The following is a 16,300-nucleotide window of genomic DNA, read 5'->3' as shown; positions in this document are numbered from 1 at the left end:
AACAGGCTTTTGGCTCAAAATCACAACAAACACACAACGTGTTTTATTTGGCGGAATATGTGGAATGTGTTATAAAAAGAAGTACGGCCTGTCCCCGATAGGGAGGGGGCAGGAGGGATGGACATTCATCTCCTAAGGCTAGCGAAGATTACACATACTCATCATTCCAGTCTCTTAGAGGAGGATCGCACAGACACCATGATATATGAATACCCCCCCCCCATTTACAGTAAATAAAGATTAGCCCAAATTCTTGTTGCACACTCAGTTTTGTCCAGTGGCGGCCCTGACTGATAGGCGGTCCCAAAACATACAAGAACATCAGATTCACTGGGCATGCCTGGGCTGGTGGGGCCCAATGTGAGACCTTTTAATGGGGCCCAAAAGTCCTCGCGGCACCCCTGAGAGCGCACATGCTATATCTGCAGAGACCAAGCTGTACCCTGAGGTCATTCACCATCACACCTGGCACAGAATCTCTTAGTCAGCTCATTTATATTTTTTATTTTTGTTTAGAAAAATCCAGCATCAGTGCAATGCATAATTAATTTTTTCAAGCTCTTTCACCCATTTTCTACACAATTCAGTACGCCCAATCATATATAACACTAATTGCTGGAACCACCACTATCATTTCTGGACAGCGCACACAAGCTTGTGCTCTCCTCTAAAGTAGGTGATTCCAAGACGCTATACAGCAATAGGAAGTTGATTCCTGTCAACTTAACCCTCCCAGAACCCTGGGTGATGATGTCACCGATCACGTGTTGCCTGGTGGGGCTACTGGCCATACCGGACCATGGGACCAACCCATGCACTAAAACTAGAATATAACAGAGTGTACCATCCAATAGCCCCACAATAGGTCTACATTATTTTTAACTCAATGTTTTGGCACCTGTTGCTGAACAGTAGGCACTGCTTAACGCTTCCTTCCGATTCTTTGAAAGGAGAGATCCTTTTGCTCTAAACATATAAGAAGAAGCTAATTCTTAAACTATGCAACTCAAAACAGTTTACTCAATACCATTTCCAAGCGAAGTTCCTTCTGTTGCTCAGTTAACAGCCCTCGAGGACGCCATGCACAAATTTGTTTTTTAGAGAGCAATCAGTTCACCAACACCTGAAAAATGTGGCCATGTTTTCAGTTTTACAGAAACAAAATTAGTGGCTTTCCCTCTCGCAAGCCCTTGAATTCCAACTACCCTCAAATTTGATCAATGGTACTGATTGTGTGAGAGAGAAATAAACACACCAAGCTCATGCTTCCAACATGCAAGAAGCATCTTTCCATCTGAAATTGAACACAGAGACAGCATTGCAGGAATACTACCTGCCACTGCAACACAAGATTCCTTGGTATTCAGGTAGACCGATTACCTCTGCATTTTTGCAACTCACAAGGAATTCCCACAATGTGTACATGCCATAAATTATTACTCCAGTCAGACAGAACAAGATCCAGGTGCGACGTAAATTTCCAAGCTTTCAATAGGGACATGACATTCACTTACTCTCACAAACGGTACAAGCAGTACTGATGCACAAAATCATACAGGATAGCATCTGCAAGCCCAAAGCCTGAAGCCTGTGTGTCACACCTCTATTACCTAAGATATCCATCAACCCGTCCGTCTCTCTTTCATCTTACAGCGCTGCAATACAAGGTCACCTCAAACTCACATAACACCTTTTGCACACATTTAGGATTCGCACTGAATCAGCACTACTTATGCCAACTTTGTAGTCGCCAATGGCAAAAGGACAGATGTTCAAATGGTTTGTCTCACCTGCAGAACCACTCTGAATGATATGATATCAAACAGTTCTATGGAAAAATAATAATAAAATGAAACCGATTCACCTCAAATAACCACAAAGTCCTCCAAATAAAAGTAAAAAAAACACCTCATATGCTGAGCTGTGACTGTGGGGGGGGGGGGGGGGGGGGGGGGGGAGGCACAGGCAGCCACACAGCCCTGCTAATTCGCTGAGCCAGAAATCGCGACGGTTTCGGAAATCTTTGCACCACCGTCCTTGCAGGTACTGATCGAGTATACGGGGGGGGGGACGCAGTGTAAGAAATCTGCCCCATGTGCCCAAAATTCCCTTGCTCTCCTCACCTGGGGCACCTGGGGGGGGGGGGGTCTGATGGTGGGTTCCTGTGTGTCCGTTACATTCTCACCCAAACCTGAGCAAACACACACACGAGGGTCAGCAGCACACGCAGGAATCACACGCCTCGCGTGAGACGCGCAGCACATGCGGTTACATAAGCACCGAAGGCCTCTCCCGGCGGCTCCTTCCCGGCGTCTGCACGTGGCACCAGGGCGGCGGAGCAGACCGCAGGAAACAGGGGGGCTGGCGGTAAAGCGCTCATCATCGGCGGCGAGACGCGCGTTAGAATCGCCGCGTTTCCTTAGCGTGGAGAACGCGGCGGGTCGGCCACTCGCGTCACGGAGCCGCTCCCGCGCCCGACTTCAGCTCCGCGCCGCCGAGGGTCGAGCGCGAGACCGCCGACGCCGTTCGGGTTTGGAGAGAACCGGTTCTGCTGAGGCTGCGTGTCCTCAGCCTCCCTTACCACCGGAGCGCCGGGGGCCCCGGGTACACGCCACAAAGCATGCTGGGAGAAATCCAAACAGCGCAAGAAAAACATCCCGCGCCGAGCAGCTAAGAGGAGCAGAAGCAGGCGATTCCCGAGGGACACGCTGAGCGGGGAACGAAGTTCTCTAATTGGAGAGACGTCGCCTTCATTTCAGGGAGATGTTTTAACCGCGCAATTAACTTTTGAACCACCGCATACTTCCTGCACCGATCCTGTCAAAACACACAGGGTCAATCGATCAACTGCTGCTAACGTCCAACTTCAAAAGAGAGCCGCCCGGGGCGTTTCGCGAGCGAAGCGCGAACGCGTTGCGTAACTCTCACCCAGAAGGGCAGAGGTCGGCTCTGGGGGGGTTAAAGGCGGAGACTTTCTCCTCTTCCTCCCCGGGGCCGGCCGCAGGAATGTTCTCCTGCATTGTTGTCCTCCTGAGCGCAGTTTCCTCGTCTGGCCGCTCCTGAGCGCACCGGCTCTCTTCCTGCGTTTATGCGCCTCTGCGATAAGGTGCGGGCCGGGACGCTGCGCCCCTGACCCGCCGGGACGTCCCGCTGAGACGCCTTCCCCCAAGTATTTTCTTATTAACCGCAGCTGCGGTACATCGCAGGCCTGGAACACAATGGCCGATTTGGGGAGGACAAGACCTATGTGCTGCAAAACATGCTTATGTAATATCATATCTGCATGATATATTAGTACTTCACTAGTTCATATTTATACTTAAAATTATAATTTCTGGAAGTTTTGTAACTATTGGACAAATGACCAAACTTCAGACTGGCAGCAGGAAGAAAAAAAAGCTTGGGGACTGACCTTCACATGGCTGGGACAGTCTTACCCTCACCATTGGCTGGCTATATATATCCCAGAATCCTCCTCACCCATGGCCATATATCCCAGAACCACCCTCTAGTACCAAGGACCTCACATACTCCCCTTATGATCATTATGTTCCCTCTCATATAATGTTCCTGGGGGGGGGGGGGGGGGGGGGGGGGGGGGCTCATAAGGACTTATAACAATATAAGCAATCAGTAACCAGAGCCAAAGTCTAACACTATTTCACGTTTTTAATGTTTTGGCTGAAGCAGACTCCACCATGTTGGTCCATGGTTGGTGGAAATGGTGCATTACTCATATTATCAACCTTCAGCATCAAGCAGGTGAAGGTTCCCATAACCAACACAAACTACAGCACCTGCATAGGTCCCACACACCACCACCCCTACCCAGGCTAACGTCACTGAAACACCTGTCCTCTATAGAGCTGGGCTCAAAAATGTCACTGGACTGCTACTCCACCTGGCTCTCCGTCATGTTCTACGCTAAAGGACTGCGATATAATCGGTCGAGTAGCATCTCGTAAGATGGCTGCAGGGAGGTTTGTGACAGCTGAATACCGTGTAAGCATTTTCTTTTTTTGACAAAGTGTGACAAGGGACTGATATAATGGTTTTGTTTTGACGGAAGCCCCACAGCCCAAAGCCCCTCCCACTACACAGAGGCTGCGTGTCGAACATTCCTCAGCCCGCCTCGGTGCTAACCAATAGCGAAACCCGCTTTCCCGCGGTAAGCGAGCCGGGCAGAGATGCAGACGCATGTGGTTTCCACGCGGGGGTGGGACAGGAAGGCTGCTGGGCAGGGCAAGGTGGGGGACTGCATTGTTCCATTGTTCCAACAACTTGAAGGATCTTTTTTTTTTAATCTGCAAACTGACAACAAACACACAAAACAAAAGAAAAGAAAAATACCCAAACATTAAAACGACGGGGCACAATGCCTTAAAGACCGCTGTTGGGGGGGGGGGGGGGGGGGGGGGGGGGGGTGCGGTGAAACAGTGAAACAAGCATATTATTTAAAACTGAATTGAATGCTTCAAAAAAAATATCTTGCCTGAAGTAGAAGAAAAATAATATCATCTAGACTTTCTTTTGAGAACAGGGTTAAATCGAAACTGTGTAACGTATCTGCACCAGAACTATGCTCAATCGCATAAAAAATAAGCCTCACAAGAAAGAAATGAATCTAATGGTCTAATGGGCTTAAAGACATAAACTAATTTCCAGTAAGTTTGTGAATCAAGTGTCACATGACAAGGGAATAACATTTTAACTTCCCAGTGACCAGAAGGGATTAATGTTTTACAGACAGAAACATTCAAGATTAAACGGACCGTGCTCCTGCAAGGTAGAGAGACGGACCACTGCGGTGTGTCTTGTCTTATTGAATAATGTGAACTAAAAGGGCACATTATGGTTAAAATTGTTAAGTTCAACAATCCTTTCCTGTCATGTTATTCATTTATTTAATGAGGGGTGAGTGATTTTAACATCTCGCCAAAAATAAATGTGAAAATTGAAGAGTGAAAGCAGAACCCCAGGAAAGCCCAATTATAACACATTCCACATATAACACAAACACAAGTCCTGCGCAACAGAGCACCCTTCAGTGCCTCTGAATACCCAGGGAGCCAATTTATTAAATACGGAAAGAAGAAAAAAATCAATGCATTTGGTGGCGGGGGTGTGGGGGTGGGGGGTGGGGGGGAGAACAGACTTACTGTAAGCAGAGAGGAAAAGAACTGCGTGTGAGGTAATGCTAGGGAATGTCTCATTTCCGTGATAAATGGCCCCTTTCCTGTGGAGACGTCTGTAACGTGCTAGATCTCAGATAACAAGCGCGGCTGAATAGCAAATGCAGTCTGCTGTTCTGGGGAAAGTAGAGCTGGGTGAGACAGCTGCTCCCTGAGCCTGCCAATCACAGCTCAGCTGATCCTCCAGAGGGTACATGCATTGCGACCCTCCCTCCAGCAGAGGGTAAACAAATACACAAATTACACAAATTCTTCCAACAAGAAGGACCACTCAGATGCAAAATGCTGTCAAACATCCAATTAGTTGCTTTGAAATAACTGGTCTTTTGATGAGCAAGTTAGGAACATACAACTGTTTTTACTACGTTGCGAAATCTGGTCAAGACAAGACAAAACAGTTCTAATTACAAATCAAGACCAAGAAACGAAAGTTTACAAGACATACAGTTTAATGTAACAGCATACCGTTAAAGCAGACCTGCACAGTGAACGTGAGCAGTTCCTTAAAGCATACTGCAGACAGAGCAGACGGGAAGGAGAGAAAGTATTCTTTGGCTTCAGCCTGCACCGTGACAGCAGCATTGGGCTGAAGCGGACTATTCTAAGAGCGCGGTACTGAATGAGGCAGGTTGCTAAGCGCAGGTATGGGGTCTCAGCTGAGCTCACGGTTCTGTTCCACCCCTTCATTTCCTGCTCTCTGGTGCCAGAAACGTGACCGCAGGTCTGTGGACCGCATCGCCGCCCACGCCCACACTCTTCCCGCAGGAGGGGGCGGGGCACATCCTGCAGGGTCCAAGCGTACCCTCACAAGGCTGGTGGCGGTTTCGTTTTTTTGGGAAACCACAGCAGCCTTATCTGCCGCAGACACACCCGCTCCCTTCAGGAGAGTAATGAAAGGGAGCGCTTCAACACGCCACTTCTATGTTTGGATCTGGGGGAAACGGCACCAGTGAAGTGTCCCAATGCCAGGAGGTCTGAACCCCAAACCTAAAACCAGGTCCTCACCCTCACTGCTTCTGCGAGCCCATCTGGAGACACATAAAAACAGCCACGCCCAGGTTACTCTGGCCAGGCCTACCACAATATAACCGTACACCTGTACTCCAAAGGGCTATAAGAAAGGCTGCTCTGCTAACCCCATACTCACTGACGAGCTACTTCATATGGAACTGACCCCGCCTTCCCCTTGCTCTTATAGCTGGGACCCAGCTCTCTAAACAGAGCACACATCTGCCCTTTTCCACCACAAGATCAATTCAGTTTTAATTAAATTGATAGCTGAAGCGCAGGCATTAATCCAGCCCGTTGCAGCAGAGAAGAAAAAACCGTGTTCAGCATTTGAGGCCACGCAACTTAGCGAGCGAGCCAAGATGGCCGCATAAACACAAATCGATGAACAGAGGACACGTGTCACTTCTGCGCAGGATGCACTTACGCAGTTAAACACTTGGAAACAATATATCCTTAAAAGCAATCTCACAAGTGACAGTGTGGCCATAGTACCATTAGCATGTTGCTCCATTAGCACAAAGCACGATTTAGCAGCACAATGTGCCATTAGCACGATATAGCATTAGCCTGACTGAAGTGCCATTAGCATGATGTAACTGCTGTTTCCAACTTTTCTAAGGTCTAGGCTATATCTGGAAACAGAAAGCCTGAGACTGAAAACAGCACATGAGCAAAGCATAATGCTGACCCATCAACTTTGAGACAGTATCATGCACCCATCAACACAGAGGAAACGGCCTCCTGACACGCTCCAATTGAGCCATATCAGCTGAGATAAGACTAAAACAAATAGTAGCTTACCGTAGCTCCACACCTTACTTAAACAGACACGTGTGGGGGGAACAAACAGCAACTGCGCCCTCCAGCGAAATAATTAGCCGAAAGGGCAACAAACTTTGCTAACAATAAACAGCGGAGCTTCAGATGTAGCCACCTGACAGTGACCCTGGATTGGCTGGTCCCCAGGTTAGATTTTGGCATTAAATCTGAAGCTGAAGGTGACCTGGTGGTGGGCGTGTCCTCAACCCTGACTCGGATGAGAGCCCCTACCTGCCTGAGGGAGAATCACACCGCAATACAACATCCCTTCACGGGGAGCATCTCCTCTCTGCCTGAGTCACCTTGTCTCCACTGGACTTTAGTGCCTGAACTGAACCCTGATGCTGGTCCTAAGCCAAGAGCATCCCTCCTGACAGCTATACCCCAGGTAGGCTGAGGACAGTGCCCACCCACGCTCCACTCAATCACCGTGTTCCCCAACCCAGATCCACCCCATTAAGTTCTGCACCAGAGGACACCTGTGCAGTCACCAGGCGGGCATAAGAGAGTGGAACCACGGTGTCACTCTGTCCTCACTACACTCCTCCCCCGATCCCTCCTTCCCCCGCCCGGGCGACCCCATCTCCAGGGCGGGGGACTGCGGCTGCTGGCTCTCTCTCTGCCTTCTGCTCGGTCGGGACGGCCGAGGTCCTGCTGCAGTTCTGCTGATTGCAACATTGGAAAACAGCCGGGAGGGAGAGGAGGAGGAGGAGGAGGAGGAATACAGAGAGTGAGAGAGAGAGAGCGCTCCAAGCTTCCCAAACTGCGAGTCGACCAATGACGCGACAAAAGGCTGACTGTTCTCAATGTTAAAAAAAGAAAGGAGGGAGCAAAAATAGAAGCAAGGCTCTGATGGATTAATCCAATGCAGCTGTGGGAGCTGCAGTTTGGCAAGCATCAGCAAAAATACTAAGCAGCAGCAAGTCCTTTATACACAGTGTCCGAGTGTGCGTGTCATCTATAAAACTAGCCCGAAACTGCGTCGCAGGACAATAAAATTCCCCAAATCAATCAAACAGCCCTCGTACCTGTGTGGCAGAGTAAAAGAGTAAACACTAAGGACCTGGTAAGACCTGAACACCGCACCGCACCGCACGGTTCAATAGCAGCTCCAATCAGCAAACACGACTGCCGTCGTTCCCGGGCGACAGACTACCTGCTGCAGAGGTGAGAGAGAGCGAGGGAGTGCGAGGAGGATAGCGGTAATCCGTCAGGCACGGCGTGCAAACTCTCGCCAAAAAGGGGCGAAGTGAGTGCACGTCCTAGTGCAACCCTGCGACAGAGATGCACACACCAGAGATGCACACACTGCTGCAGGCGGTGCCAGGGCTCGGGCCTGGCCACTCTCCCGTAAACCGCTGGACTACACTACCCAGGAGGCCGCAGGGACATACCGCTATAAGGCAGTCTTTAAAAGTCCCGAGCAACACTCTCTTACAAATACCCACATTAAGAAAGCGGACCACACACAAGCAGCCAGCGCAGCTGGCTTTCCAAAGGGCGGACTGCTGACAACACGCAGGACTGTCAGAGCGCCTCGCGCTGGTCAGAACAGGAAGTAGACGCAAAGCGCGGTACCTGTAGAAGAAGCAGTCACAACAGACCAGCACCCCCATGCAGGCGTCTGGGACTTCAGCGCTGGGGGGTGAGGGGTGGAGTTCTCCTGCCCGTCCCGACGTCTCTAGCAGAGGAGGAGGGCGGGCGTAGGGGCGCGGGTGGTGTAACGGAGCGTCGGCATGGCGACCCGCACGGCGGTAGCTATCCCCCTGCAGCGGGCGTGACGGGCGTCTGGAAAGCCGGAGTTGTGCGCTGGACCCGTGCGATGGCTGAGGCGATACTGCGCCGATCGCAGTGGGAGCAGGAGCACGAGCAGGAGCACGAGCAGGCTGACACAACCTTCAGAGCACTGGAGTCTGCATCTGCTCTCCTGTCCCTCACACTCCCAACTCTGCTCTCTCTCTCTCCCCTCGCTCCCTCCCTCTCTCCTTCCCTCCCTCCCTCCGTCAGTCTCGCTCTCCTCCCTCCCTCTCTCCCTCCCTGACTGGCTGAAAAGTGGGAAGATTATGTTGCCAAACAGTCCTGCATAAATAAACTGCTGATTGTAGGGCTGGGTTGCTGCTCCCTTTCTAAGCACTTTCTCCTGTCCAGGCAAGAACCTTAGCACCTCCTGAAGAAGGAAAAGAATCTCACTCTTCCCCCATTACCACCTATCCCCAGTCACATGACGATGCAGAAAAGAAATCAGAAATGTAATTCGCTGCAAGCTTACAAACTAGCTGTAGCATCAAAAACAATACACACAGCAATGACAAGCAGGGATCTAATCACAGGGGAGCCAGGGGGAGCTCGTTCTCCCTGAAAGAGACCTGAGCCAACTCCCCTCCCCCTGCCCCCAACTTCCCAGGTCCATGAAGTGCAATAACGCCCCCCCCCCCCCCCCCCCCCCCCCCCCCATTCTCCTCCCCACCAGTCCACAATCCCCCAAAAGCCAGACTGTAAGACTATAATTGGAACCCGGATGACAGGCACTGATAAATAAAGGCTGGGCATTTCTAATATGATATCTGAGAGTTTCTCTGCCTCCCAAAATGAAGAGAGCCCTCCACCCCCTAGCACTGCATGAAACAGTCCTCCTGTCTCTGTAAATAATGACTCGCTGAGAGACGTGCAATCACTAACTTTCAGGCAAGAAAACTCCTCACACCACTGGCCTCTTTACACAGGCTTCCACGGCCTTGTCTTCATATGACAAAGCACTGCTTAAGATATTCCACATAGTCATGTATTAACTCTGCGATGTGTATGCTCTGATCCAAGCAAAATTTTAGTCAGCTCATGGCAAAATTTTGTCCATGTCATGGAAAATCTTTCTAATTCCACTTTGTATTTTTAAAACATGTATTGAAAGTTCTAATCCAGCTCTATGTGCCATAGGTTAAATGTCTCAAACAATAACTAATAAAGCTGCTTTAATATCCTGTGTGGCAAAGCTAAACATACAAATCATAATGTGGTACTGCTAAACGGAAAAGGGGATTCTCTTGTTCCTGAGTATTCGGTTTTTTGGAGGGATCAGGTTTTTGCTTCCCTTGTGAACGTGCTGCAAAATGCATTCTGCACAATGACCGAATGACTCCTGGGCAACAGAAAGAGAGAGAGACAAACTACAGGTGGAAACACCATATCAGTTCATTCTGTGCCTGAGAACATTCACAGCTGTCCAATCAGATCTCAGCACTGAACTATGGCAACACAGGTCAAGGGCATCACTGGTTACCTTAAAGCTCAGTGTGAGGCAGAGTGGTCACATGACACACCACTGCGTGTACACTGTCTGCTGACCAACATGTGACCTTCAGTCAGGAAGGGATTCCAGGAGCACAAAGTGAGTACTCCTCTACTAGTCCACTGGTATGTTGCAACCAAAGTATACATACACAGATACTGAGCATACATACCCCAAAACCAACACACACACACACAGTGATAATTTACAGGGTAAAGACAGACCAGCTGCTACATGTCTTAACATTGCAGTGTGCCGAAGAGAGAAAGAACAAAAGTCACCTGATGGCATCCATTTACACTGCACACAGTTACTCCCAGAATAAACACTGACTGGCATTATCACTGTGCCCCTATTCAGTCTCAAGTGGAGACACCGAACACATCTAAAGCACGTCGCAAAACGTGCTTTTTACCGAGTACCTGCATGTCAACAGAGACAGGCAAACACATTCATTTAACTGCACAAGAACAGCTGACAAAACCCAGATGAAAACTGTTGCCTAAGTGTTGATTGGTCGGGCTGATAACAGATAATGGCTCATGGGGTAACAATGGTGGGACCAGGGGAGTCAGGAAGGAAATTACTGTTAGTACACGTGTCATTAACGGCAGCTACGCGACATTTTCAACAGAGCGGGAGAAACCTGGCATTAGGAGGGAAGTTAACTCAACCAACTGAATACCGCATCGACGTCTGGGACCGTAGTGCTAAAAAAAACAATATTGTGCTGACATCTGCAGATAACAGAGGGGAGGCGTGCTTTACCCAGAAACCAGTCTAATCGTTTTAAAAGTGATAGCCTTAGATGTACACATAGCTGAAAGAGAACAGGCAGGCATTATGTACACAAGACCAGGCCCGAGTTGCTAAGTGATGAGAGGACGGGCAGGAAAATTGCGGTTCTTTCCAACAGTCTGTGTGCGTCTTTGAAATTTGTTACCCTACCCGTGCCCAACAGAACAGTATGCGCAAACGAAAACCGTGTTCATTGGAAGTATATTAAGTATCTATTGGTGCAAGTAATGTTTTAGCATCATGAGTCATACTATTACAAGTCTAAAAAATAAAAAACATAATGAAACTCGTTTGATAAGACCTTACCGATTCACTGTGTAGAAACCGTTCCTCTTTAACCTCATTCTGCCATACAAGATGCGGGTGAAGTAATCCAGAATTGAAGGGATGCAGTCGTCTGTTCACAAAGAAAACAGTAGCTTCTAATACAGTCCTTTCCTGACCAAAGTTTGCCTAAGGACAGCGTAAGGGTTATCACAAATATCAGAGCTTTTGTTGTAGGGTTCAGATGAGGAACTGATGCGGCGGAAAAAGCATGCTTTTTATTCTTTTTCGGAATTTGAAGATGTTTTCCACTGACTTGTCAAATGGAAACCACGATGAAGATTGCGCTTTTAGATATTTTCCACTAGGCTGCCTTTGTTCTTCCACAGCTGATTCCTTATTTAGTCACTGCAAAAATTCCGTCCATCCAGTCTGGCGCGTTTAGGCAAAAAAAATGTTACATTGGATTAAGCACATGGATCATTCGAGACGATTTTCATTCGTGGACTGTAATTTTTGCGATCATATTAATGCAACCGCGTTAAGACTATTAACTACATAAATGATGAAGATAGCCTACAGCTAAGTGTAAACCTCGATCGGCTCTGTGCTGCTGTCTAAAATCCCAATCAGCCTTTGACTTCTTTCGTGTCTGTACCAAAGCAATCAAAAGCTACCTCTTCCCTTTCTTTCACGCTTGGGCAACTTGTAAATTGCACAAACACACCGTCTAATTAGGCTGCAGCTGGGTGTGAGTCGTTTCATGGAGCGACAGAAAAACAACACCATAATTAATAAAAATTGGAGTAGGAGTCGTAATCTACAGCCATCCGCCCAATCACTATTATTTCACGTAAACAAACGTAATAATTACTTGCATTTAGCGATTTAAAAACTGCGCACACAAAAAAGGCAACAATCGTTACAGTAAATGCCGGGCCTCCCCCTTCTCGACCCTCCGTTTGGTTTCAATAAACATGGCAAGAACCGACCTCTCAAGTTTCGTGGTCTTCATCATCCCTTGCTCATGGGTATTTTTCGTAATAGTACACTGGCAGACGAACAAACCCGAGCACCACCGTACATCTGCCAAACCCTGACGAGAATTATACTCACTAATAATAGGCCTGCGAACGTCCCTTTAACCCCCAATTGTCGGCGAGACTTTACATATCAATGATCAAATATGTTTAAAACATGCTATATCCGTTCAAACAATAAGTAATAAAGAATTCGATAAAAGTTAAGTTGCCATTGCTATATGTACCGGGACGTTTCTCAATGCAACCTGACTAAATATAACCATTATGCAAGTGTATGCCCTACATGGCTGCAATGAGATAACCGTCTATATTAAATCCTATAATTCTAACGGAAAGTTCAATAAAAGTTCATCAGAAGGAAAAATTATTCAGTGAAAATTTAGGGTCTGATGGACCACCCAGTCTGGTGGATAGAAAGTACATTTATATTTTTTTGAAGGTCCTGAGCATGCAGCATCATTTGAAGAGCCTCATGTGAAAGGGATCTGGGATGGAGAAATTGAGGATGCAATAAAATACAGACCATGCAAAAAGCCACACCTGACAGTTCTACCAGTCCCAAATGTGAGAATTACAGCAATCAACCTGTTCCAAACACTGGCCATCAGAAACATGTCTATCCCATTCACAACCCTTTATTTATAATGCTTTGTATGGTGATACGGCACAGAGATGCGGCCTCATCGCCACCACAGCGTTGCCCCCGGCGACCTTCGGCCGCACGCTCAGAAGGGACCTTCACGCGTCCGCGCCGCCAGACGCTATGGAAGGCGCTCTGGAGCTTAGCGGCCCTGTGTGAGTCACAGCTATGGGCTAACTGTGCGAGCGCACCCCAGCAGTTTATTACCATAACAGCTCCCGCATCACTCAGGCCCATCGATCCCCGTCTGCCACAGTCTCCACGGTTACGCAACCTAACAACAGGCAGAGAGCTCAGGGTCCTGTGGGCTCTGGGGCCAGGGGGTGGAGTAATTACCTGTTTATTTACTGTGCAGTCTCAGCAGCCCCCCCCCCCGATACGTGCAAACACACGCAAGCACGCACAACGCACACACACAAAGCACAAACACACGCACGCACACAAACACGCACACAAGCACATGCACGCACAGACACACACACACACACACACACAGAATGCAGTTCTATTGTATAATTGCAGTTTTATTAAGTTTACTCTCCCATGGAACTGAATGCTAATGGGACATAAAAAAGGAACCAAAGCAACTATTTCTCATCTAATCAGCCAAAATCACCAGAGCTGGGTGTCAAACCATGAACGCTGAAAACTATTTGACAGAGACATCTGTTCCCTTTTTAAATTCCCCCTCCAAACCCAAGCGCGTCGCAGGACCACCACCATACTGAAATAAAAAACCCACCTCTGATAACCCCCCTTAGGTGTGGAAATATACTCAGATGGGGAGTAAGAGCTGAATGGGGTTTCCTTAAAAGGAGATGGCATGCAGCCAACAGGCAGGTGAACGTGTTACTGTGGTGCATTCAGCCACACAAGGTTAAAAACATATCCACTCCTATAGGTGGCCAAATTAGGCCTGTTTTACTAACCAGCCTCCACCTTCTCCCTGGCAATGGCCTAGAGACAGGGAACCAGGCTTCTCAGAGGACCTGGGGGTCTGGTAAAGGGGGGAGAGGGTATGGAGGAGGGTGAAGTGTGTATGGAGGGGGGTGGAGTGTGTATGGAGGAGGGTAGAGTTTGCCTGGAGGACTGTGGTGTGTTTGAATGGCTGACTTGTAAGTGCTTCTCCACCTTCCTCTCGCTGGGGTGAACACTGACAGCTCATTACAGTCCTGTTTAACCTGAGAACTCAGGTGCTCCATCACTGCCTCCCTGCCTGAGCCTCTGAATGCAAACAGCCCCCCCCCCCACCCGCGCCAAGCAGAGCTGCAGCCTCTCCTGTCTCCACAGCAACAGCAGTCCCACACCTGAATACCAGTATGACATCAGCGAGACATCTCAAAGAATACATTCCTTTTTGGTGATATCACCTGAGGTCTTTGGACAGAAATTGTGGATCGTCAACAGCATTTAAACAATTCTCCCAACCCTGCCACTTCCCAAGAAATAGTAAAACGCTGACACTGTACGACAGAGTATGAATATTAATATTATTGTGAATATGAGTCAAGATGCTCTTTTCATGGAGGGGATGCAAGTCGTATTCCAAAGGTTCAAAGCGCAGCAGGGTTAATGAATTATCAGAAGCTGTGCTCTGGCGCCACTTACTGGACAAAGACAGTAAAAGCGCTTGAGAGAGGAACAAATTTCTGTACTGCGGGGCGACCTGTGCTGCTGTCCTGCGCCTGGACAAATCAGAGGAACTGAAAGGAGATGCTATCGTTGAGCTACTGTGAGGTACTGATGTGCACACAACACGATTTCTTGTGACATTGAGAAGTGCGGCAGGAGCTCTCGCTGCTGACGCAAGGCCCAGGAGCTGCCGTTATATAACACCATGATCTCATTTCACGGTCAGCCGCTCTCTCACGTCTTTGCCAAAGACGCAAGCAGGACAGAACATTCCGCTGTTCTTCACTCGTGTCCCATACTCCCAATAAGCCATAAAGAACATATGCACACCCAACGAAAGCAAAAACAGAGAATTATATAAAAATATACATAAAATAAAAAACTGAAAATGTAAGTATAAAAACAGAGGTAACTCAAACACAAACCGAATTGGTTTTCACAGGATCTAACAATCGAACACAAGGGTGAAGTTTTGTAGGGTCAGGACATTCCTGGTGGTATGCTCCCCCCTTGTGGCTACAACACGAATTTCAGCTATGTGCCCTACCTGAACAGCACAGGGCACGGAGAACAGAGACCTGCTCTATCTGGGGTGAATTGCAACATCACATATTACATAGTTTTATCAGAAACGTTTTTTGTTTTTTTAATGGCGGTTTTCTTCGTGCAGTCGCATGCGCTTCTGCAGCTCACCGCAGCGGGAGTGGAGCCCAAGTACTGCACAGCTGCTGTTTATTTTCAGTTCCGCTAGCACACAAACCCGTTTATGGAGTTCGCTTGTTGCCCGGCAAATCGCGACGCGAGTGACAGAATCTCCAGCTGCAGGTGGTAGCCTACAAGACGCAGGACGAGCGGCGCTGCGGGCAAGACGCCAGACACGCGAGCTTCCGTGCTCCCGCCCTGCCCGCTGCGATACAAAGGCCTAACAAACAGGCCTTTCTGCAGCCAAGGCTTACAGCACTAATGCCTTCACGCTTTTTAAAGGCACAGCTATTTTATTATTTTGTAAGGCTGTTCTGCTTGCTAATCCTTCTGGCGCTGCGATGCTGTTTTATTAACACAGAGAGACAGGCAGCCCGCTAGCACAGTACCATCAGATTAGGGATGCATTAGGCAAAGTGCTCCAATGCACCAGCTATGCTACAGTTGTCTGCACTTATATATAGCGCAGAGATAATGATGATGATGTTGATATGTGCGTGTGTGTATGTGTGCGTGTGCTTGTTTGTGTGTACACGCTGTGTTTCCATGTGTTGGGGGGCTGAGCTGTAAACTGTGCTGTATCTGTTTACAGGCATAGCGTACTTAATGGGTGATAGCCTCAATGTGACAGCAGTTAGAGAGAATCATGGGACATGCTGTTATGCAGTGAGAATGCTGGACTTTGGTGGACTGTGTACAGTGTAAATAGTGGTGGGCGGGGCTAATACAAGGCACATATGGGGCAGTACCTGTCCATGCTGTCTGCATCCCCCAGAATGCAAATGGGCCGGACCTTTTAGATGCAGCCAGGGTTATTCCCAGCTAAAAATGAGGCAGAGGTGGTAGGCTACTTTAATCACGGTCACATGATCAAATCTACCACATCTTAGTAATGTGCATTATACTTTTTAAC

The 16,300-nt window shown here is 48.4% G+C and overlaps 1 protein-coding gene across 3 annotated transcripts in view; it reads right to left on the bottom strand.

Annotated features, from left to right (window-relative positions):
* mob2a (MOB kinase activator 2a) overlaps positions 1 to 16,300 on the bottom strand; it is a 48,504-nt gene that overhangs the window by 19,867 nt on the left and 12,337 nt on the right. Inside the window, exon 1 of one of the 3 annotated variants that reach the window (XM_035418922.1) lies at positions 11,413 to 11,502. The exons of 1 other annotated variant lie outside the window; for it this stretch is intronic. In XM_035418922.1, the coding sequence (XP_035274813.1) occupies positions 11,413 to 11,450 (38 nt within the window). In that variant the 5' untranslated portion in view covers positions 11,451 to 11,502. Of the gene's footprint in view, positions 1 to 8,600; positions 8,964 to 11,412; positions 11,503 to 16,300 lie in introns of those variants that run through there. One more of the 3 variants, XM_035418921.1, reaches the window with a different exon arrangement.

This window comes from Anguilla anguilla, chromosome 5 (genome assembly GCF_013347855.1).
Source record: "Anguilla anguilla isolate fAngAng1 chromosome 5, fAngAng1.pri, whole genome shotgun sequence".
Lineage (NCBI taxonomy): Eukaryota > Metazoa > Chordata > Actinopteri > Anguilliformes > Anguillidae > Anguilla > Anguilla anguilla.
The sequence above is the reverse complement of the archived record's forward strand: the minus strand, read 5'-3'. Positions and strand labels throughout refer to the sequence as shown.